Raw genomic sequence first — 23,285 nt, 5'->3', positions numbered from 1 at the left:
GTATTTGGATACATGCTTTGATAATAAATGCACCTTTGAACCTTCAAAAAGGAAAAATCCTCTCCACATCCACTCCATTTATATTTTTCAGTATTCAATAGCTTTTACTGAGACTCTAAACAGAAGCGAGTACAGGCCCAAAGCCATCAAATGCTCTTCATACATTAACCCTTTCATTCCTTGAGTCATTCTCGTGAACCTCCTCTGGACCCTCTCCAATGCCACCACGTCTTTTCTTAGATAATGACCCCAACACTGCTCATAATACTCTAAATGTGGTCTGATTAGTGCCTATGAAGCCTCAGCATTACATCTTTGCTCTTGTATTCCAGTCCTCTCGAAATGAATGCTGTCATTGCATTTGCCTTCCCTACCACCAACTCAACCTGCAAGTTAACCTTTTAAACTAGAGAATCCAGCACAAGGAGTCCCGAGTCCCTTTACACCTGAATTTTAAATTGTCTCCCATTTGGAAAATAGTCTGCGCCATTGCCAAAGTGCACAACCATATACTTCCCTACACTATATTCCATCCAACACTTCTTGGCCTATTCTCCTAATTTGTCCTTCTGCTTCCTCAACATTATCTGCCCTCCACCTATCTTTATATCGCCTACAAACTTGGTCACAAAGCCATCAATTCCGTCATCCCCCAAATAATTGACATAGAACGTGAAAAGAAGCAAACCCAATACTGACTCCTTGGCACATCACTAGTCAGCGGCAGCCAACCAGAAAAGCCCCCCCCCCTTATTCCCATTCTCTTCCTCCTGCCAGTCAATCTTCTATCCATGTTAGAACCTTTCCTGTAATACAATGGGTTCTTATCTTGTTAAGCAGCCTTATGTGCAGCACCTTGTCAAAGGCCTTTAGAAAACTCAAGTAAACAACATCCATTGCCTCTCCTTTGTCTATTCTCCCTCTTATTTCCTCAAAAAATTCCAACAAACTTATCAGGCAAAATTTCCCTTCATGTAAACCTTGCCGACTTTGGACTACTTTATCATGTGCCTCCAAGTACCTGAAAATATCATCCTTAATAATGGACTTGAGCAGCTACTCAACCTCTGAAGTCAGTCAATAATTTCCTTTCTTCTCCCTTTCTTGAAGAGTGGAGTGACATTTGCAATTTTCCATTCCAGAATCTAGTGAATTTTGAAAGTCATTACTAATGCCTCCACAGTCTCTTCAGTTACCCTTTCAGAACCCTGGGGTGTAGTCCATCCAGTCCAGGTGGCATATCTACAGAACCTTCAGACTTTTCAGCTTCCCAAGCACCTTATCCTCATTAATAACAACTTCAAATTCCCCCTTTTGGAATCCAAGATCAATCTGATTTTCCCCCATCTACCTGTAGATTTAAATCCCACATGACTATCATAACATTGCCCTTATTATATGTCTTTTCTATCTCCCCTTATAACTTACATCCCACCTCCTGGCTATTGTTCGGAGGCCTGTATATGACTCCCATCAGGGCCTTCTTACCCTTGCAGTTTCTTAACTCTATACAAAAGGATTCTACATCTTCTGACCCTATCTAACCTCCTTCTGAGGATTTAATTTCTTTCTTTTTTTTTTAACAAACAGAGCCATCCCTCCCTCTGTACCAACCTGCCTGTCTTTTTGATACAAGGCCTGTTCTTGGATTTTAAGCTCCCAACTATGATCTTCTTTCAGCCACAACTCAATGATGCCCACAAAATGTTACCTGTCTATCTTTAACTGTGCTACAAAATCACCTTCCTCATTCTGTATTCTGTGTGCATTCAAATATAACGCCTTCAGTCCTGTTTCTATATTACTTTTAGTTTGCCATGTTACACTTCAACTCACCTTACTGAATGCAATTTTGCCCTGTCATCTGCCTGTCCTTCCTCACAGTCTCACTACACACGGCATCTACTTGTATACCTTCCATACCTCTATCATTCCATTTCCCACCCCCATGCCAAATTAGTTTAAACCCTCTCTAACAGCAAACCTGCCCACAAGGATATTGGCCCCTCTCGGATTCAGGTGTAACCTCCCCCTTTTGTACAGGTCATACTTGCCCCAAATGCGATCTCAACAATCCAGAAATCCAAAACCCTGCCCCCTGCACCACTTCCTCAGCCACTCATTCACCTGCTAAATCATCCAATTTCTGCCCTAACTAGCACAGATTACTACATTGGAGGTCCTGCTCGTCAGCCTCTTTCCCAGCTCCCTACACTCACTGTGCAGGACCTTTTCCCCATTTTCCTGTCCTTGTTGCTAAAATGTATCATAACCCCTGGCCGCTCATCTTCACTCGAGAATCTTCTGCAGTTGCTCTGAGACACCCTGGATCCTCACAGCTGGGAGGCAACACATCATTTTGGCTTCAGTTTTGCGGCCACAGAATCTACTGTCTATCCCACTAAACATCGAGTCTCCTATCACTATCATTCAGTTTGACTTTACCCTTCCTTGCTGAGTCTCAAAGCTGGCCACAGTGCCCCTGGCCTGACTGCTGCTGCTGCACCCCAACAAGTTATACTCCCCCCAAGCAATATACAAAGGGATATGCTTGTTACTGCGGGGGAATGGCCACAGGGGAACCCTGCACTAACTGATTACTCCCCTTATTCCTCCTGGTGTAATCTGACGCCTGCACTCAGTGAAAGTCTAATCTGTGAGGTTTTCAGCCTCCCATATGGTCCCGAGTACATCCAACACCAGCTCCATTTCCTTGACCTTGTCAGCCAGGAGCTGGACTTGGCTGCATTTCCTGCAGATGTAGTCATTAAAGAGACCATTGGGTAGCCTTAAGTTCTACATATCACAGGAGGAGCATTCTATCATCCTGCTACATTTGTTACATCTCTACCTTCTCAAACTTAAGCTCTAGCCTACACCTGTTTTCACTCAAGCCTGATGAGCCAAAGCCTGACCACTCTTACACTGGCCCACTCCAAAAGTGGCCGCTCCACATAAACCTTGCTTCTTTTTATTGGCCCTTCCTAAGTTACTATTAACCCAAGCAATCTCCCACTACACAGGCAAATCTCAACATGCTTTTTAATACTAGTGTGTAATGTCCACAAGAAACTGTCTCCAACTCACTCCACAATGTCCTGCTCCACAGACAAGCCCCAACAGGCCCTGTTTCCTTTTTTAAAAAAAACAGGTGTTCCTTGAACAGATGTAAAATGTTGTCCCAACTCTTGTGCTCCTGTTGGGGTACAGTGTCATTGAGTTATAGAGCATTACAGCACAGAAACAGGTCCTTTGGCCCATCTAGTCCATGTATTGAACTGCACCTGAACCAGAGCCCCCCGCCCCAAATCTCTCCCATTTACATACTTAACTAAACGCCACAAATGTTGGAACTGAACCTGCATCCAGCACTTCCACTGGCAGCTCGTTTCACACTCGCGCCACCTTCTGAATGAAGAGGTTCGCCACAGCCCTCCATAATAAGTGATTCTCATACTAGATACTCACTTTCTGGTGGTTACTTGTTTCCCATTAACGAACTTCGTGGAGGTTGAGACTGATCGGAAACGGCCCATTCCAACCCCACCAATATTGGTGGAGAAAGATGAGAACTCTGCCAACAATAAGAGGCACTGGTTAGTTCAATGTTGAGGTGATTGAAGTTATCCATGCTGATTCAGGAACCTACAATGATACATATCCAGTGCCTGTGTAAATTCTGTTTAAACATTGCTATCATATGTGTTTCAATCACCACCTGTGGCAACTGTTCATGAGTGGAAAAGTAAATCTGGAGTCATCAGATAGTAAAAGGTAGCTTAACAATTGAATGAAGGTAGCCATTCAGCCCTTCAAACCTGTGTCAGCACTTGCTTAGGTCACTATAAAGAATACAGAACAGTACAGCACAGGAACAGACCCTTCAGCCCACAATCTCTGTGCTGACCACACTCATCTAACTAATCCCATCTGCCTGCAAAAGGTACATTCAGTGGCCACACTATTAGGTACTTCCTGGACTTGGTAAAGTGGCCACTGTAGGCTGTGGAATCAGTTCATTGTTAAGTTGAGTGAAGTTATCTGTGTTGCTTCAGGAGGCTGCACATGATCCATTTTTCTCCCTTCCCTGCATAGTCATGTGCCTGTCCAAATTCTTTTTAAACATTACGATCATGTGTTTCCTTCACTCCCCCCGGCAGCCATTCCAAGTACCTACTGCTCTCTGTATATTAAAAAAAACTTGCTTCCTAAATCTCCTTTAAACCTTCCTCCTCTCACCTTAAAGCTACGTCCACGAGTATTCCCTCCCCATCATCCTCAACACAGGTGACCCTAGGGCTATATGCTGAGCCCATCTCTGTACACCCTGCTCACACATAACTGCACAGCCAACCACCCAAGCAACCACATTGTCGATGTAATTGCCAATGACAGGACTATGGTGGAGCTCATCACCAACAATGCTGAGATGGCCTAGAGAGAGGAGATGAAAGAACTTGAGGGCCTTGTGTTTGATCTCTTCCACTTCCTCTTCCTTAATGTCAACAAGACAAGGGGGATGGTTATCAATTTCAGAAGTCTCACCACTCACTTGGCAGCAAAGCAGTGGAAACTGAGTGTATATCACACACATCTCATGGACGCAGAACACGTCATACACAGTGAAGAAAGCTCACTTTTCTAGCCTCTAGAGGCGCAGGTCATTTTGAACAAACATCGCTTTCTGTACACAAGTTGTTTTCTCATATAGTATTCTGAGCAGATTAATTTGGATTTTGTTTTGAAGCACATGTCAAAAATCAACCATTTCCATTCCCTCTTTATTTGCCCTTGAAACAATGATATCTAAAAATCTTAAACTTTGTAAAGACTGCATTGGTAAACATATAGCAGATACATTTTGAGGAAGTAAAAAGGCTGATTTATACTCGTGCGTACTAGCCTACGCCGCAGCCTACGCAAGTGGGCTACACCATTGTGAGCATTTATACTTGTGCGTTGGTGTGTCTGCGTCGCTCTGCAATCCATCGCCAAAACGCTAGTTGACGGTGGGGTTTCTATGCCATTGTGTTGAAACTCAACACGGAGAAACTCAAACTTCAAACAATGGCGACTGAGACTGAAGGAGGGTGAATTTTCTGTGCTTGTCTGGCCACTGAGAGACATGGGTGAGGAAATACATTTCAAATATTTTCGGATGTTGGCAGGTAGATTTGACGATTTGGTTCATCGTCTCCAACCATTTATTTTACATCAGAGTACGCACAGTATACTCAGAGACTGGCAATCACCATTCGAGTTTTAGCTTCAGGTGGAAGTCAACAGGCTGTAGCAGCTAGCTACAAACTGGCATCAAGCACAGGGTCCTCCATAATTTTGGAGGTCTGTAAAGCTTTATGGAAAGCATTGCAGCCAGAGTTCCTTCCCTGCCCTTCAGTCGCCCCATGGGAAGTTACTGCAGCGTAGGAGGAAATGCGATGCTACCGAGTGGACCAATCACAGTTGTTTGGTCTGCGTCGCCTCGATCCCTGGTTACATTTTGGGAGAGGTGTGCGTTAGGCTATGGCGTAGGGTTGGCATACAGTTTTTAAATATTGTGTTCGTTATCTTTTGTGTTTTTTTTGTGCTGCGTCAGAACAGAGTAACATTTATTTCATTCTCCTTTACACTTGCATACAGGAAATGACTTTAAACAATCCTGAATCTTGAATTTGACATTTCCACTCTGAGATATAGAGTTCAGCTTACTACACAATTGATGTCTCTTATAATTCTATAAACTTCGATCAGGTCTCCCCTCAAGACTCCAATGTTTTTCTAAAAAAGATTAGCTTTATTTGTCAAATGTATATCAACACATACAGTGAAATGTGTCAATTTCATCAATGACCAACACAGTCTGAGGGTGAGCTGAGGGCAGCCCACAAGTGTTGCCATGTTTCTGACACCAATACAGCATGCACACAAGTTACTAACTCTAACTGCGTGTCTTTGGAATGTGGGAAGAAACCAGAACATCTGGAGAAAACCCACATGGTCATTGGTTATTTGTCAGTCTTTGCTTATGCATAGTTATTCATAAGTTCTATTGTAATTCTTTATTTTCCTGTAAATGCCTGAAAGAAAACGAATCTCAAAGTACTGTATGACAGTGAAGGTCAAGTCAATGGGTATATTTAAAGTGGAGGCCGACAGCTTTTTAAGTAGTAAGGGTGTCAAACATTACTGGGAGAGGACAGGAGAATGGGGTTGAGAGGGATAATAAATCAGTCAAAATGGAATGACAGTGCAGACTCGATGGGCTGAATGGCCTCATGCTGCTCCCATGTCTTATTGTCTAAGTTAGAGTAGGTTAAAAGGTCAGCACAATATTGTGGGCCAAAAGGCCTGTACTGTGCTGTAGTGTCTACGTTCTATACACATACTTTGATAATAAATTTGAATTTGACTGTGAATGGCCATTGGTTATTGTTCCTTTTACCAAGTACTTACCCTTAAGGTTTTCTGTGCGTTGGCCAGCTAACACATTAGCACATCATTGGGATGCTGTTAGGAAATCAGAGCATGCAGGAGAAACTCAGAGGGGGGGGAAGGTCCAATCTCCACACAGGCACACCCGAGGCCACAGTCAAACCGAGGTCACCCGAAAAACAAGGCAGCAGCACTAAATGTGGGCAGCACGGTAGCAGAGGGAGATGGAAAAATGGGATGGGGGAAAAGAAATCAGCAATGATGGAATGGTGGAGCAGACTCAATGGGCTGAATGGCCGAATTCTACTCCTACATCTAATGGTTCTAAAGTCTTAGAATTTTAAACTGGGTCACATTGAGAGACACTCAGGCAGATTTACAAAAGATGAGGTAAAGGGGTAGCATGGTAGAGTAGCAGTTAAAGTGTTCTGCTTTGCAGTGCCAGTGTTCAGAAGATCGGTGCTCAATTTTCTCCACTTTCTGTAAGGAATTTCAACTGGCAGGTTAGTTAACCCTGTGATTTTGTGGGTTTCCTCCGGACACTTTGGTTTCCACACACATTCCAAAGACACATGGGTTAGGATTTGAGTTATGGGCATGCGATGTTCGTGGCATTGGAGAGGGTCCAGAGAAGGCTCACGACTAATCCTGCGAAAGAAAGGGTTAATGTATGAGGGAGCATTTGATGGTTCTGGGCCTGTACTCTCTGAAGTTTAGAAGAATGCGGGGGGGGGGGGTGAGAGGACTCTCATTGAAATCTCTCGAATATTGAAAAGCCTGGATACTGTAGAGTGGATGTGGAGAGGATCTTTCCGATAGCGAGGAAGTCTCAGACCGGAGGGCTCAGCCTCAGAATAGGGGGATGTCCCTTTAAAACAAGGGATGAGGAGGAATTTCTTAAACCAGATGGTGGTGAATCCATGGAATTCATTGCCACAAATGGCTGTGAAGGTGTAAGCTGAAAGGATAGCTCACCTGCCAGTTGAAAGTCACTTCCACCATTCCAGTTGCTGATCAGACTGTCCGAGGGATGCGGCAGGTCTCTTCCATTGGCTGGCTTTTGCCCCACGGCACTGGCTTCTGGTCCAGGCGCCCCAGGGTTATAAGAATAGTGCATCTGTGAGGCTCACTCTCTTTTTGCTGGGGGCTCGCTCCTTCAGACTGGGTCGTGACCATGACTGAAGGATCATAAGGAAAGTGTGCTGCAGAAAGGAGGGCCCATGCTCACACTTAGATAAGTACTGTTTATTGAATGTTCAGTTGGAAGTATTATTGACTGTTTTGTGTTGTAGTTTTATAACTTGGGGAGCTTAGATAAGTACTTGTTTGACCAAGATGCTTGGTTGAGTGCTTCACTGTTCACTTGTAAATAAATAGTTAACGTGCTTACTCGCAATCATATCTGCTATCCCATTTACCGAATCCGCGAATCTGCTTCCACATAATAGGAGGCCAAGTCTTTGGATATATTTACAGTGGAGATTGACGGATTCTTGATTAGCAAGGGTGTCAGAAGTTATGAGGAGAAGGCAGGGGAATGGGGTTGAGAGGGATAGTAAATCAGCCATAATGGAATGGCACAGCAGACATGATGGGCTGAATGTTTAGGAGCAGACACTTGCAGGCTGCCCCCCCGTGCACAGTCCACTCTGTTGGTCATTGATGCAAACGATGCATTTTACTGCATGTTTCAACGTTCATGAGACAAATAAAGCTAATCTTTCATCTTTAACTGATGCAACACAGTGCCACCTCCTCTTAACATGCACAGCACAGAACTTCCTTCAACCACACAGCGACCCAGTTTTCAACATACCTGATCCAGTGGGAAACGGGAATGAAAATAATGATTCAGGTGCATGTCGGGATCGGTTAGTCCCAACCACATCAGAAAATGGGCCAAAGTCGTCTATCAAAAGAATAAAACAAGAAAGTTAAAAGAAAATCCATCTGCTTGAGAAACTCAATCCAGAGATCTTTCTATTGATGCTTCTATTAATGGAAATATTTTGTTTCTCGAGGGGAAATCTCATTGAGCCTATCAAATATTGAAAGGTCAAGATAGAGTGGATCTGGAGAGGATGGTTCCAATAGTGGGGGAGTCCAGAATCAGGGGGACAGCCTCAGAATACAAGGAGGTTCCTTTAGAACAGCAATGAGGAGGAATTTCTTTAGCCAGAGGGCGATAAATCTGTGGAATTCATTGCCATAGATCACTCTGAAGGCCAAGCCATTGGGATATTTAAAGCAGAAGTTGACAGATCCTTGATTAGTCAGGACGTCAAAGGTTACAGTGAGAATGAGAGGAAAAATAAATCAGCCACGATCAAATGGCAGGACATATTTGAAGGGTAGAGGGGTCTCATTCTGCTACAATATCTTATGGTCTATTATCACTGTGAGTGAAATATCTTTCAAATAAGATGGCACCCATCAACATAAATAATGAGCAAGACTGTGTGAGGGAGGGAGGGAGAGGGAGGGAGAGGGAGGGAGAGGGAGGGAGAGGGAGGGAGAGGGAGGGAGAGGGAGGGAGAGGGAGGGAGAGGGAGGGAGAGGGAGGGAGAGGGAAGGAGAGGGAAGGAGAGGGAAGGAGAGGGAAGGAGAGAAAGAAAGAGCAGATCAAACTACATATATGTCACCATATACAACCATGAGATTCTTTTGAGGGCAATCACAGTAAATAAAAAAATCACGATCGAATCAATGAAAAGACTATGTGCTGAACACAGGAAAGATCCGCTGAAATGATAACACCAAGGAATTTGAAGTCGCTGACCCTCTCAACTTTTGATCCCCTGATGAGGACTGGCTCATGGACCTCCACTTTTCTCCTGTTGAACTCAATATCAGCAAGAGCAAGGAGATGATTATTGAGTGAGAGGTTGTTGTGGCACCACTCAATCAGATTTTCAGTCTCCCTCTTATATGCCCATTTGTCATTACCCTTGATTCAGCCAACATCAGCAAACTTAAATATGGCATTGGAGCTGTGCTGAGCCTCTCAATCATGGGTATAAAGTGAGTAGAGCAGGGGGTGGGCACGTAGCCTTGTGGTGCAAATGTGCTGAGAGTGATTGTGGAGGTTGCCAATCTGAACTGATTGGGGTCTGCAAGTGAGGAAATTGAGGATTCAAATGAAAAAGAAGGTTTCCAGACAATAGACAATAGGTGCAGGAGTAGGCCATTCAGCCCTTTGAGCCAGCACCGCCATTCACTATGATCATGGCTGATCATCCACAATCAGTACCCTTTTCCTGCCTTATCCCCATATCCCTTCACTCCGCTATCTTTAAGAGCTCTATCTTGAAAGAATCCAGAGAATTGGCCTCTGCCTTCTGAGGCAGAGCATTCCACAGAAACACAACCCTCTGTGTGAAAAAGTTTTTCCTCAACTCCGTTCTAAATGGTCTACCCCTTATTCTTAAACTGTGGCCCCTGGTTCTGGACTCCCCCAACATTGGGAACATGTTTCCTGCCTCTAGCATATCCAATCCCTCAATAATCTTATATGTTTCAATCAGATCCCCTCTCATCCTTCTAAATTCCAGTGTATACAAGCCCAGTCACTCCAATCTTTGACCATATGACAGTCCCGCCATCCTGGGAATTAACCCAGTGAACCTACGCTGCACTCTCTCAATAGCTAGAATGTCCTTCCTCAAACTTGGAGACCAAAACTGTACACAATACTCCAGGTGTGGTCTCACCAGGGCCCTGTACAACTGCAGAAGGACCTCTTTGCTCCTATACTCAACTCCCCTTGTTATGAAGGCCAATATGCCATTAGCCTTCTTCACTGCCTGCTGTACCTGCATGCTTGCTTTCAGTGACTGATGAATAAGGACACCTATATCTCATTGTACTTCCCCTTTTCCTAACTTGACACTGTTCAGATAGTAATCTGCCTTCCTGTTTTTGCCACCAAAGTGGATAACCTCACATTTATCCACATTAAACTTCATCTGCCATCCATCTGCCCACTCACCCAACATTCTCATAACATCCCCCTCACATTTCACACTGCCATCCAGCTTTGTGTCATCTGCAAATTTGCTAATGTTACTTTTAATCCCTTCATCTAAATCATTAATGTATATTGTAAACAGCTGTGGTCCCAGCACTGAACCCTGCAGTACCCCACTAGTCACTGCCTGCCATTCCGAAAAGGACCCGTTAATCCCTAGTCTTCATTTCCTGTCTGGCAACCAATTCTCTACCCATGTCAGTACCCTACCCCCAATACCATTTGCTCTAATTTTGCCCACTAACCTCCTATGTGGGACCTTATCAAAGGCTTTCTGAAAGTCCAGGTACACTACATCCACTGGCTCTCCCATGTCCATTTTCATAGTTACAACCTCAAAAAATTCCAGAAGATTAGTCAAGCCTGATTTCCCCTTCATAAATCCATGCTGACTTGGACCTGTCCTGTTACTGCTATCCAAATGTGCCGCTATTTCATCTTTTATAATTGACTCCAGCATCTTCCCCACCACTGATGTCAGACTAACTGGTCTATAATTCCCTGTTTTCTCTCTCCCTCCTTTCTTAAAAAGTGGGATAACATTAGCTACCCTCCAATCCACAGGAACTGATCCTGAAAAAGATTACCAATGCGTCCACAATTTCTACAGCCACCTCCTTAAGTACCCTGAGATGCAGACCATCAGGCCCTGGGGATTTATCACCCTTCAGTCCCATCAGTTTACCCAACACTATTTTCTGCCTAATGCGAATTTCCTTCAGTTCCTCCATTACCCTAGGTCCTCTGGCCACTGTTACATCTGGGAGATTGCTTAAGACCTAGAACTTGAAACTTATTGATTAGTTTTAGGGGCTGATAGTATTGATCGCCGAGCTGTAAATAATTGTGAACTTCCTGATGTATACATCTTCACTGTCCAGATGTTCCAGAACTGAATGAAGAGCCAATGAAATGGCATCTGCTGTTGATCCATTGTGCTATTAGGCAAATTGGAATGGATCCAAATCACTCCTCAGGCAGGAATTCATACGCTTCATCTCCAACCTCTCAAAGCACTTCATCACAGTGGATGTAAGTGCTACTGAATGACAGTCATTAAGGCAGGTTATCACATTCTTCTTAGGTACCGGTATAATTGAACTCTGCTTGAAGCAGGTGCATACCTCAGACTGTTGAAATGAGAGGTTAAAGATATCAGTGAACACTCCAGCCAATGGATCAGCACAGGTCTTTAGGACTCAGCCAGCTACCCCATCTGGGCTTCCACAGGTTCGCCATCCTCAGTGATGTTCTCACGTTAGCCTCGGAGACTGAAATCACATGGTCATCAAGGGCTGTGGGAGTTCCTGAAGTTGCCGCCATGCTTTGATGGTCAAAATAAGCATGAAAGGCATTCAGCTTGTCTGGGAGTGAAGCCTTGTTGTCATCTATGTCACTTAGCTTCACTTTGTAGAAAGTGTTAGAATTCAATCCCTGCCACAGCTCATGAGCATCCTTCATGCTTGGTCTGGAATTGCCACTTTGCACATGAGTTGGCTTTCCAGAGATAGTACCTGGATCTCTTGCACTTCACTTGTTCACCAGACCTGAACGCCACCGATCTGGGCCTTGGGAGACTGTGGATCTCATGGTTCATCCAGGGCTTCTGGTTACAGAAGACTGAGTCACTTCATGGGGACACACTCGTCTACAACTGCTTTTATAAAAGTCTGTGACTACCATGGTACGTAATTGTTCAGATCCTTTTGAACAGGGCCCAGTCTATCAACTCAATGCGATCGCATAGCTGCTCCTCAGCCATCTCTTTGCTGTCCTCACCTCTGGAGCCTCGCTCTTTAGCCTCTACCTGTGTGTAGGAGGACAGCTAAGCGATCAGGTTTCCCAAAATGCTGTCTAGATATGGAACGGTAGGCATTCCTAATTACAGTGTAACAGCAGTCAAGTGTGTTGGGACCTCTGATGCTGCAGGTGATATATTGATAAGATTCAAGATTCATTTTTAAATCAAAGAATGTATAAATTATACAACCCTGAGATTTGCCTTCTCACAGGTAGCCACAAAGCGAGAAACTCGAAAGAATCCAGTCAAAGAAAAAGAATAAAAATAAAAGACCAACACTTGATGCGCAAGAGAAAGAAAAGAAAGATCATGCAAATAATTGAAGCGAACAACAACATTCCAAACTAAAACAGAGTCTTCAGATCTAAACCCCAGAGTAGGCACAAAGCCTTGCTTATCAGTTCATCATATTAGCGGGCATGGATCACTGCAGCCAGGGGTCTTCATAGCATCAGTGTCATGGAGAGAGGAGTGACCATCGTGGAAATCAGCTTTCATCCCAACCAACACCGTCTTTGCAATCTATCTGGGCCAGCATTTGAATTGAACCAATGATGGAACAGCAAAAGGCTTTGCACCCTGGAGAGAGGAGTGAAGATCACGAAGAGGAAGCGAAATCAGCTCTCACCTCCATTCTGGGCTGGCGTTTAAATTGTCTGAACATTGAATTGGCCCTCGCACTTGGACCCAACTGCAGCAAAAGGCTCCAGGGCTAGACCACACCACCCAGCAATTCGCTAAGGTCCCAGATTTCACCACCCAGCAACTCGCTCCGGGCCTAGATTTTGCTGTCCAGCAACTCGCTCTGGGTCCAGATCCCATCGCCCATCCTGAAGCCAATCTCAAGCTCTTCAGACCAGCTCAGCACCCAGAGTAATCCAACCTCATACCTGGGCCAGTTGAACGAGCATCTGAATTTCTCTGCCCAGACCCCAACTTCTTTCGGTGTGCAGAACAATCCAACCTCACACCTGGGCCAACTGTGACAAGCATTGGATCTCCATCTCCAACAATTCTGCAACATCCCAGGAACTTGCCTCGCCATCACTTGCCCCTTCACTGTTTGTGGCGATAATTTAACACAATTTACCACAGAAAATGTTTTCTTAGTGAAGTTTATAGACAGATTTCTGATCTTTTTGACTACCACAAGATGTCACACATGTTCAGTTGCGTCCATCTTATCTGGAAGTTGATAATTGGGCAGAGTTCTCTACAAACAAGCCTGACTGAAGTCCCCAACAGCCATTTGAAAGGTGTCAGAGTAGGATGTTTCTTATTTAAAATTGCGGCGTTCAAACCATAGAGTGCTTTTTTAATACCTGTCTTTTTCTTGCAAATGTTTTGGAGTTACAAAACATAACAACCAGAACTAGAGGTCATAGGTTAAGGGTGAAAAGTGACATGTTTAAGGGAAACTTGAAGGGGATCTTCCTCACCCAGAGGGCAGTGTGAGTGAGAAACAAAGCCAGAGCACACTCACCAAACAACTCTGCGAAAGGATCGCGGCCACCAAAGAACTCTCTAAATACTTCATCTGGGCTACGGAATGAGAAGATAAAATCAGGAAACTCTGTTCCAGCGCTGGGACCTCCGCCACCTATTGAAAATGAAAAGATGACAATTATAAATGATACTTTCAAAATGAAAAGCAAGTCACAGTTTATAAATGCATGTATCACTATATGTAGCAAGGCAGCCAACATTAACAAGGACCCCTCCCATTCCAATCATTCTCTTTTCTTCCCCCCTCCTATCAGGAAGAAAGTACAAAAACTAAGGAAAAAAAACAGATTTAAGGTGGGTGGGGGGGGGCTTTTAAAGATTTGTGAGGCAAGTTGTTGTAGGAATTATAGGAAAGATGTCAACAAAATAGAGAGAGTACAGAAAAGATTTACTAGAATGTTACCTGGGTTTCATCACCTAAGTTACAGAGAAGGGTTGAACAAGTTGGGTCCTTATTCTTTGGAGCATAGAAGGTTGAGGAGGGAACTTGATAGAGGTATTTAAATTTATGAGGGGGATAGATAGAGTTAACGTGGATAGGCTTTTTCCATTGAGAGTGGGGGAGATTCAAACAAAAGGACATGAGTTGAAAGTTCAAGGGCAAAAGTTTAGGGGGAACTTCTTTACTCAGAGAGTGGTAGCTGTGTGGAACAAGCTTCCAGCAGAAGTGGTTGAGGCAGGTTCGATATTGTCATTTAAAGTTAAATCGGATAGCTATATGGACAGGAAAGGAATAAAGGGTTATGGGCTCAGTGCAGGTCGGTGGGACTAGGTGAGAGTAAGCGGTTGGCACGGACTAGAAAGGCTGAAATGGCCTGTTTCTGTGCGGTAATTGTTATATGGTTATATGATTGTGCTTTTTTAAAAAAGAGACTGGTAGATGCCTTGAATGCACTGCCAGTAGTAGAAGCAATACCACTTTGTTTAAGAGGTATTTAAAAAGACACATGAAGAGACCGGGATATAGACCATGTGGAGACAGGTGGCATTAATTGAGTGTAGAATACTGATCAGGTTAGAGATGGTGGGATCCTGGTCTGTACTGTTCAACTGTAAGTTCTAGGCACTTTGTGCTTACCTCCACCAACTAATCCTTCTTTTCCATATTTATCGTAAACTTCTCGTTTACTTCCTACAGAAAAGATCAAATTTAATTAAGAAGCACGAAATTGGGACATAAATTAGGGCATGAAAATAGCCCATTTAACACAGTAATCTCCACCCCATCCCAATTTCTCTCTTTAAGATGTTTTCCCCGTGGGAGAGAGTTTCATATTCAATCCACTCTCCTGGCAATGTGAATCAAACAGACCTGCATACAAAAACCGTAAGAACACAAGCCCATAAGACATAGGAACAGAATTAGGCCATCGAGTCAGCTCTGCCATTCTATCATGTCTGACTTATTATACCTCTTAACTCTATTCTCCTCACATTCTTTGACACCCTTATCAATCAAGAACCTATCAATCTCTGCTTTAAGTACACCCAATGACTTGGCCCCCACAGCTGTCTGCAGCAATAAATTCCAGGGATTCATCACCGCTTGGCTAAAGAAATTCCTCCTCATCTCTGTTCTAAAAGGACGTCCTTCTATTTGGAGGCTTTGCCCTAGATTCCCCCACTATAGGAAACTTCCTATGGTTTCAATGAGATCCTCCCTCATTCTTCAAAACTCCAGCAAGTATAGGCCCACCAAACATGCCTAAAACATTAACCCTTTCATTCCTGGAGAACCTCCTTTGGGCCCCTCTGCAATGCCAGCACATTCTTTCACGGTGTACAAAACTGCTCAGAATACTTCAAATCTACTACAACACTGCCACAGCAAAGCATCCCCACCATCAAGGCTGTGCTCTCTTCTCGCTGCTGCCATCAAGGAGGTTCTAAAAGGAGAACTTTTATTCTGAGTCTGTGCCTTCTGGTCCTAGAAAATGGTGACATGGTGTGTGAGTGCGTCCCCATTACAAAAAGAAGATCCTTCCAGCCCAATCATACTTCTCTTCTTGCTTCAAAGAATCACAAAATAAAGCACAACAGCGTCTCTTCCACTTCAGATGACTGAAGTAGTTCGGCATGAGCCCCCAAATCCTCACGACCTTCTACAGGGGCACCATTGAGAGCATCCTGACCGACTATGTCACTGCCTGGTACGGGAACTGCACCAACCTTGATCGCTGGGCACTGCAGAGAGTGGCACGGACAGCCCAGCACATCTGTGGAATGTGAACTTCCCTGCATTGAGGATATCTATAGCAGCAGGTGCTTATAGAAGGCCTGGAAGATCATCAGGGATGCCAGTCACCCCAATCATGAACTGTTTTGGCTGCTTCCGTCTGGCAAATGGTATCACAGCATTAAAGCCAGGACCAACAAGCTACGGGACAGCTTCTTTCTACAAGCCATTAGACTTATTAATTCACAAGTCTGTACATTGCAATGCAGTCATAACTCAACGATTTTTACTCCCTCACATTGTGGAATGGGTATAAGATTTAAATAAATTCAATTTCTATTCAATTTCAATTAAATTATATTCAATTTCAACGTTATGTGGTTAATTCAGAAGGACTGAAGGACATCATAGGTAGAGAAGGTCGCAAAGAGAGCTTTTGGCACACTGCCTTCATATATTGGAGTACCAAGAAATAGTGGATGCATTAGTGATAATTTTTCAAAACTCGTTAGATTCTGGACTAGTTCCTGAGGATTGGAGGGTGGCTAATGTAACTCCACTTTTTAAAAAAGGGAGAGAGAAACCGGGGAATTATAGACCGGTTAGCCTAACGTCGGTGGTGGGGAAACTGCTGGAGTCAGTTATCAAGGATGTGATAACAGCACATTTGGAAAGTGGTGAAATGATCGGACAAAGTCAGCATGGATTTGTGAAAGGAAAATCATGTCTGACGAATCTCATAGAATTTTTTGAGGATGTAACTAGTAGAGTGGATAGGGGAGAACCAGTGGATGTGGTATATTTGGATTTTCAGAAGGCTTTTGACAAGGTCCCACACAGGAGATTAGTGTGCAAACTTAAAGCACACGGTATTGGGGGTAAGGTATTGGTGTGGGTGGAGAATTGGTTAGCAGACAGGAAGCAAAGAGTGGGAATAAACGGGACCTTTTCAGAATGGCAGACGGTGACTAGTGGGGTACCGCAAGGCTCAGTGCTGGGACCCCAGTCGTTTACAATATATATTAATGACTTGGATGAGGGAATTAAATGCAGCATCTCCAAGTTTGCAGATGACACGAAGCTGGGTGGCAGTGTTAGCTGTGAGGAGGATGCTAAGAGGATGCAGGGTGACTTGGATAGGTTGGGTGAGTGGGCAAATTCATGGCAGATGCAATTTAATGTGGATAAATGTGAAGTTATCCACTTTGGTGGCAAAAATAGGAAAACAGATTATTATCTGAATGGTGGCCGATTAGGAAAAGGGGAGGTGCAACGTGACCTGGGTGTCATTATACACCAGTCATTGAAAGTGGGCATGCAGGTACAGCAGGCGGTGAAAAAGGCAAATGGTATGCTGGCATTTATAGCGAGAGGATTTGAGTACAGGAAAAGGGAGGTAATACTGCAGTTGTACAAGGCCTTGGTGAGACCGCACCTGGAGTATTGTGTGCAGTTTTGGTCCCCTAATCTGAGAAAAGACATCCTTGCCATAGAGGGAGTACAAAGAAGGTTCACCAGATTGATTCCTGGGATGGCAGGACTTTCATATGAAGAAAGAATGGATGAACTGGGCTTGTACTCGTTGGAATTTAGAAGATTGAGGGGGGATCTGATTGAAACGTATAAAATCCTAAAGGGATTGGACAGGCTAGATGTAGGAAGATTGTTCCCGATGTTGGGGAAGTCCAGAACAAGGGGTCACAGTTTGAGGATAGAGGGGAAGCCTTTTAGGACCGAGATTAGGAAAAACTTCTTCACACAGAGAGTGGTGAATCTGTGGAATTCTCTGCCACAGGAAACAGTTGAGGCCAGTTCATTGGCTATATTTAAGAGGGAGTTAGATATGGCCCTTGTGGCTACGGGGGTCAGGGGGTATGGAGGGAAGGCTGAGGCGGTGTTCTGAGTTGGATGATCAGCCATGATCATAATAAATGGCGGTGCATGCTCGAAGGGCCGAATGGCCTACTCCTGCACCTATTTTCTATGTTTCTATGAGTACAGGAGTTGGGAGTTAATGTTGAAGTTGTACTAGACGCTGATGGGGGCCAAATTTGGAGAACTCTGTGCAGCTCTGGTCATCTACCTAAAGGACAGATATCAGTAAGATTTAAAGAGTGCAGTGCAGGTAGAAATAAAGTGCAGGAGATAATGAGGTAGATGCAAGGTCAAGAATTCATCTTATCATATTAGGGGACCATTCAATAGTCACATAACAGTCCTTCAGCCTGGCGTTACATGCTTTCAGACTTTTTTATTTACTGCCCGATGGAAGATGGAAGGAGGAGGAAGAGTGAGATCTTTGATATATGCTGATTGCTTTATTCAGACAGCAAGAAGTGTAGACAAAGTCCATGGAGGGGAGGCTAGTTCTTGTGATGTGCTGAACTGCGTCCACGACTCTCTCAAAATGCTGGCAATCCTTCATCAGTTCGGCCTGATACATCATCTGTTTATTACTCTCCATAGAAACTGCCTGACCTACTGAGTTCATTCAGCATTTTGTGTGTGTTGCTCTGGTTTTCCAGCATCTGCAGAATCTCTCTGCAGTTTTTTTGCCGTCACAGGCACAGCAGCTATCATACCAAGCCGTGATACATTTGGATAGGACCTTCTCTATGGTGCCTTGACAAGAATTGGTGAGGGGCAAGGATGATGTTAGCCTGTTTAAGAATACCAGGTAGGAGATATCCGGTCCCAAGTCTTCTAACCCACACCTTCCAGTAACCATTGGTTATATATAAAAAAAAACAGCTTTGAAATTCTCCTGGATAATGAAAGCTTCAAGGCATGAAGTTACACTATCTGCTATCTTAACCATAAAGCTAGCAAAGTTCACAAGAGAACTTCTGGCTGACTTTTTCATCGAACATAAACATAGAATCATATAGCACAGTACAGGCCCCTCAGCCAACAATGTTGAGCCGCCCTTTAAACTTATTCTAAGATCAACATCACCCTTCCCTCTCAGAAAGCTCTCCATTTTTCATGAAATAGCTCAGTGTACAATAATTTCTAAGGGCACAAGGTACTTATCACAACAGTCCCTGCAAAGAGCCAGGACATCTTCAGTGGGCTAAATAGCCTAACGAGGTGCACAACTCCCTAAGATGCTTCTGAAGTGCCTCCCTTTTCCTTACAATAAGAAACTCATTAAACTGTTTGCAGCCTATAAAAGGCCATAAAACACAAGAGCAGAATTGGGCCATTTAGTCCATCGAATCTACTCCACCGTTCCTGGTTTATTATCCCTCTCAACTCCATTCTCCTGCCTTCTCCCTGTAACCTTTGGTGCACTTACTAATCAAGAAACTTTCAGCCTCCACTTTAAATATACCAAATGATTTGGTCTCCACTGCCATCTGGGGCAATGAATTCCACAGATTCATCAGCCTTTGGCTAAAGAAATTCCTCCTCATCGTGTTCTAAATGGACGTTCTTCTATTCTGACCCTTTGTCCTCTAGCCCTAGACTCACCCAATATAGGAAACATCCTTTCCACATCCACTCTACCTAGGCCTTTCAATATTCAGTAGGTTTCACCGAAATAACCCATGATGCCAACTTACTGTCTGATAGCACTTCGTAAGCCTCCGCAATTTCCTTAAACTTCTGCTCTGCAAATTCCTTATTGTCTGGGTTCTTGTCAGGGTGCCATTGTAGTGCCAGTTTCCGGTATCTGAAGTGGAAAGAGAAAGATATATAAAATTCTATTTAGGCCGTATCTGGAGTATTGCATACAGTTCCAGTCACTTCATTAAAGGAAGGATATCGAGGCTTTGCAAAGGGTGCAGAAGAGATTTACCAGGATACCTGGATTAGAGGACGTGTTATAATGAGAGGTTAGACAAAAGTGGGTTGTTTTCTCTGGAGTGCTGGAGGCTGAGGGGAGATCTGATAGAGGTTTACAAGATTATGTTTGGCATAGATAGAGTAGACCGACAGTATCTTTTTCTCAGGGATGAAATGTCTAATACCAGAGGGGATGCAATTGAGGTGAGAGAGGTCATCTCAAAGGAGGTGTAAAAGGCAAGTTTCATTCCCCCCCCCCTCACAGAGTGGTAGGGCCTAGAATGTGCTGCCTGGGGTGGGGGCAGAGGCAGACACATTAAAGACTTTTAAGGGACGTTTAGATAGGCACATGAATGTGAGGAAAATGGAAGGATGTGGACATTGTGTCGGCAGAAGAGATTAGTTTAGTTGGCCATTTGATGGCTAATTTAATTGGTTTGGCACATCAGTGTGGGCCAAAGGGGCCTTGCTGTGCTGTACTGCTCTATGTTTTAAAGATAACATCAACTCACTATGGATTGTTATGGTCAAAGCCTTGAGGAGCCCATCAAATATCACATTCTATTCATCAACAGATCTACCCGCTTCATTCCCCAGCTTTTCCACTGCCCAGCCAGTCACAAAATGGACACCTCAACTTTACAATCCATCTGCAAGCTCCCCCTTAACAACTCTACCTTCTTCCAGACCAATAACTTTTAGATCCTGCCACTTCTCCATTCCTAGTGTCTCTAGAAATAAGACCATAAAACCATATGTGCCAGACTGATAAAGGACAAAAGATTTTCACCTTTTAAAGCCTCAGAGGACAAAAGATTAAAGACTAAGGATTAGCTTTACGTGTCACATGTACTGTACATTGAAACATACAGTGAAATGCTTCACTTGCGTTAATGACCAACAGAGTCGGAGTTTATGCCGGGGCCAGTCCTCAAATGTTGCCAGGCTTCCAGCACCAACATAGCACACCCACAATTTACTAATCCTAATCTGTACATCTTTGGAATGTGGGAGGAAACCAGAGCACCCAGAGGAAACCCATGCAGTCACGGGGAGAACGCTAAAAACTCCTTATAGACAACAGTGCGAATCAAACACCGGTCAGTAATCACTAGCGTTGTAAAGTGATTGCGCTAACCACTATGCCACCATGCTGCCCAAAACTGCCGTAAAACAAGACACACACACACAGACACTATGCTGCCCACTTGATAGATCCTAAGAGGATCATAAAACCATAACATCATAAGACATAGGAGCAGAATTAGGCCATTCAGGCTTTCAAGTCTGTTCTGACATTCCATTATGGCTGATTTATTATCCCTCTCAACCCCATTCTCCTGCCTTCTCTCCATAATCTTTGACACCCCTAATAACCAAGAACCTATCAACCTCCACTTTAAATATACCCACTGACAATGAATTCCCCAGATTCAGCATTCTCTGGCTAAAGAAATTCCTTCTCATCTCTGTCCTTCTGTTCTGACGTTGTACCTTCTGGTCCTAGATTCTCCTGCTATAGGAAACAAACTCTCCACATTCACTCTACCCAGGCCTGTCAATATTTGAAAGATTTCAATGAGATTCCTCATTTCTAAACTCCAGCGAGTGCAGGCCCAGAGCCATCAAACGTTCCTCATGTTAACCCTTTCATTGTCAGGATCATTTTCATAAACCTCCTTGGACCCTCTCCATTGCCAGAATATCCTTTCTTAGATACGGGGCCCCAAAACTGCTCAGGATACTCCAAATCTACTGCAACACTGAAAACACAGGAAAACAGCTTCCGACATCAAGGACCTCCACCATCCAGGTCCTGCTCTCTTCTCGCTGCTACCACCAGATTCAGGAACAGTTATTGCTCCTCAACCATCAGGCTTTTGAACTAAAGGGGATAAGTTCACTCACCCCAACACTGAAGTATTCCCACATACTCACTTTATAGGATTCCATCTAATATTTGATATTTATTGCTTCTTTATTTATCATTATTATTTTGTTTTTAATTTTTTTTGTATTTGTGCAGTTTGTTGTATTTGACTGTTCTGTGGGGGCAGTCTTTCATTGATTCTATTATTTTCCTTTGTACTTACTGTAAATGCCCACAAGAAAATGATTCTCTGGGTTATGTATGGTGACATACATGTACTTTGAACTTTCAATTTTCAAACGCGGTCTGACCAATGCCCTATAAAGCCTCAGCATCAGGTGCAGTCCCATTGGAATGTGCAGAGTGGATGGCGTTAATGCTTCCTGAACTGGGGTGTCCAGAACCACATCCTCAAAATAAGAGGTTGGTCATTCAGGACAAAGCTAGGGAGATATTTTATCATTTTTGAGGTTGATGAATCTGTGCAATTGTCTACCCAAGAGCTCCATGGGAACTTGGTCACTGAGTATAGATTCAGAAAGTTCAAGTTGCACTCGCGTGCTGGGCCCAGGGAAGATCCTCTGAAATGATAACACATGAATTTAAAGTTGCTGACCTCCCCTCTGCCTTTGATCCCTCAATGAGGACTGGCTCATGGACCTCTAGTTTCCTCCTCCTATAGTCAATAATCAACTCCTTGGTCTAGCAGACATTGAGTGAGAGGTTGTTGTTCCGGCACCACTCAGCCAGATTTTCAATCTCTCTCCTGTCTGTTAATTCATCGCCACTTTTGATTCGGCCAATGAGGGTGGTGTCATCAGCAAACTTAAATATGGAATTGGAGCAGTGCCTAGCCTCATAGTCACAAGTATAAACTGAGCCGAATACAAAGTTAAGCACACAGCACAGAACAGTATGCCATCTGCCTTATGATTTATTTTGTGAATGGTCAATGTAACAGGGAGTGGAGACAATACCCATTCACTCAAATCAACGTCTTGCAACACAAGATCTACTTGAATCAAAGTGGAACATGTTAAGAAGGAACAAGCATCTTCTGACTGGTTTACAATGTAACTTTGCTCTATTGGAGAGTCCTCAATTCATGTTTAAGTCCAGTGTGGACTCAGCAATGGAGACTGATCACTATGATCCAACAAACACCTACATTAGCAATAAATCAACTGACCACCAGGAAGGTGTGGCAAATAGAGCAAGGGCCAATTGTTAACCTAAAATAGATCAATACTGGGAATACAGATCTATAATTCATGAAAGTGGTCTCACAGGTAGAAAGGGTCATAAAATGAGCTTTTGGCACATTGTTCTTCATAAATCAAAGTATTTGAGTACAAAAGTTGGGATGTTATGTTAAAGTTGTATAAGACATTGGTGAGGTCTAATGTGGAGTATTGTGTGCAGTTTCAGTCACCAACCTACAGAAAAGATGTAAATAAGATTGAAAGAGTACAATGAAAATTTACAAGGACGTTGCAGGACTCAAGGACCTGAGTTATAGATTGAACATGTTAGGACTTTATTCCCTGGAGTGCAGGAGATTGAGGGGAGATTTGATAGAGGTATACAAAATTATGAGGGTTGTAGACAGGGTAAATACAAGCAGGCATTTTACACTGAGGTTGGGTGAGACTAGTACTACAGGTCATGTATTAAGGACGAAAGG

At 43.7% G+C, this 23,285-nt stretch overlaps 1 protein-coding gene across 11 annotated transcripts in view; it reads right to left on the bottom strand.

Annotated features, from left to right (window-relative positions):
• Nucleotides 1–23,285, bottom strand: part of dnajb2 (DnaJ heat shock protein family (Hsp40) member B2) — a 114,140-nt gene that overhangs the window by 63,769 nt on the left and 27,086 nt on the right. For all 11 annotated transcript variants that reach the window (XM_072261005.1, XM_072261009.1, XM_072261008.1 and 8 more), the window contains exons 3-7: nucleotides 19,509–19,618; nucleotides 14,845–14,898; nucleotides 13,744–13,860; nucleotides 8,249–8,341; nucleotides 3,469–3,574 (exon numbers count right to left, since the gene is read on the bottom strand). In XM_072261005.1, coding sequence (XP_072117106.1) covers nucleotides 3,469–3,574; nucleotides 8,249–8,341; nucleotides 13,744–13,860; nucleotides 14,845–14,898; nucleotides 19,509–19,618 — 480 coding nt within the window. The remainder of the gene's footprint in view (nucleotides 1–3,468; nucleotides 3,575–8,248; nucleotides 8,342–13,743; nucleotides 13,861–14,844; nucleotides 14,899–19,508; nucleotides 19,619–23,285) is intronic.

The sequence above is a fragment of the Mobula birostris genome, chromosome 6 (assembly GCF_030028105.1).
Source record: "Mobula birostris isolate sMobBir1 chromosome 6, sMobBir1.hap1, whole genome shotgun sequence".
NCBI classification, from domain to species: domain Eukaryota; kingdom Metazoa; phylum Chordata; class Chondrichthyes; order Myliobatiformes; family Myliobatidae; genus Mobula; species Mobula birostris.
The sequence above is the reverse complement of the archived record's forward strand: the minus strand, read 5'-3'. Positions and strand labels throughout refer to the sequence as shown.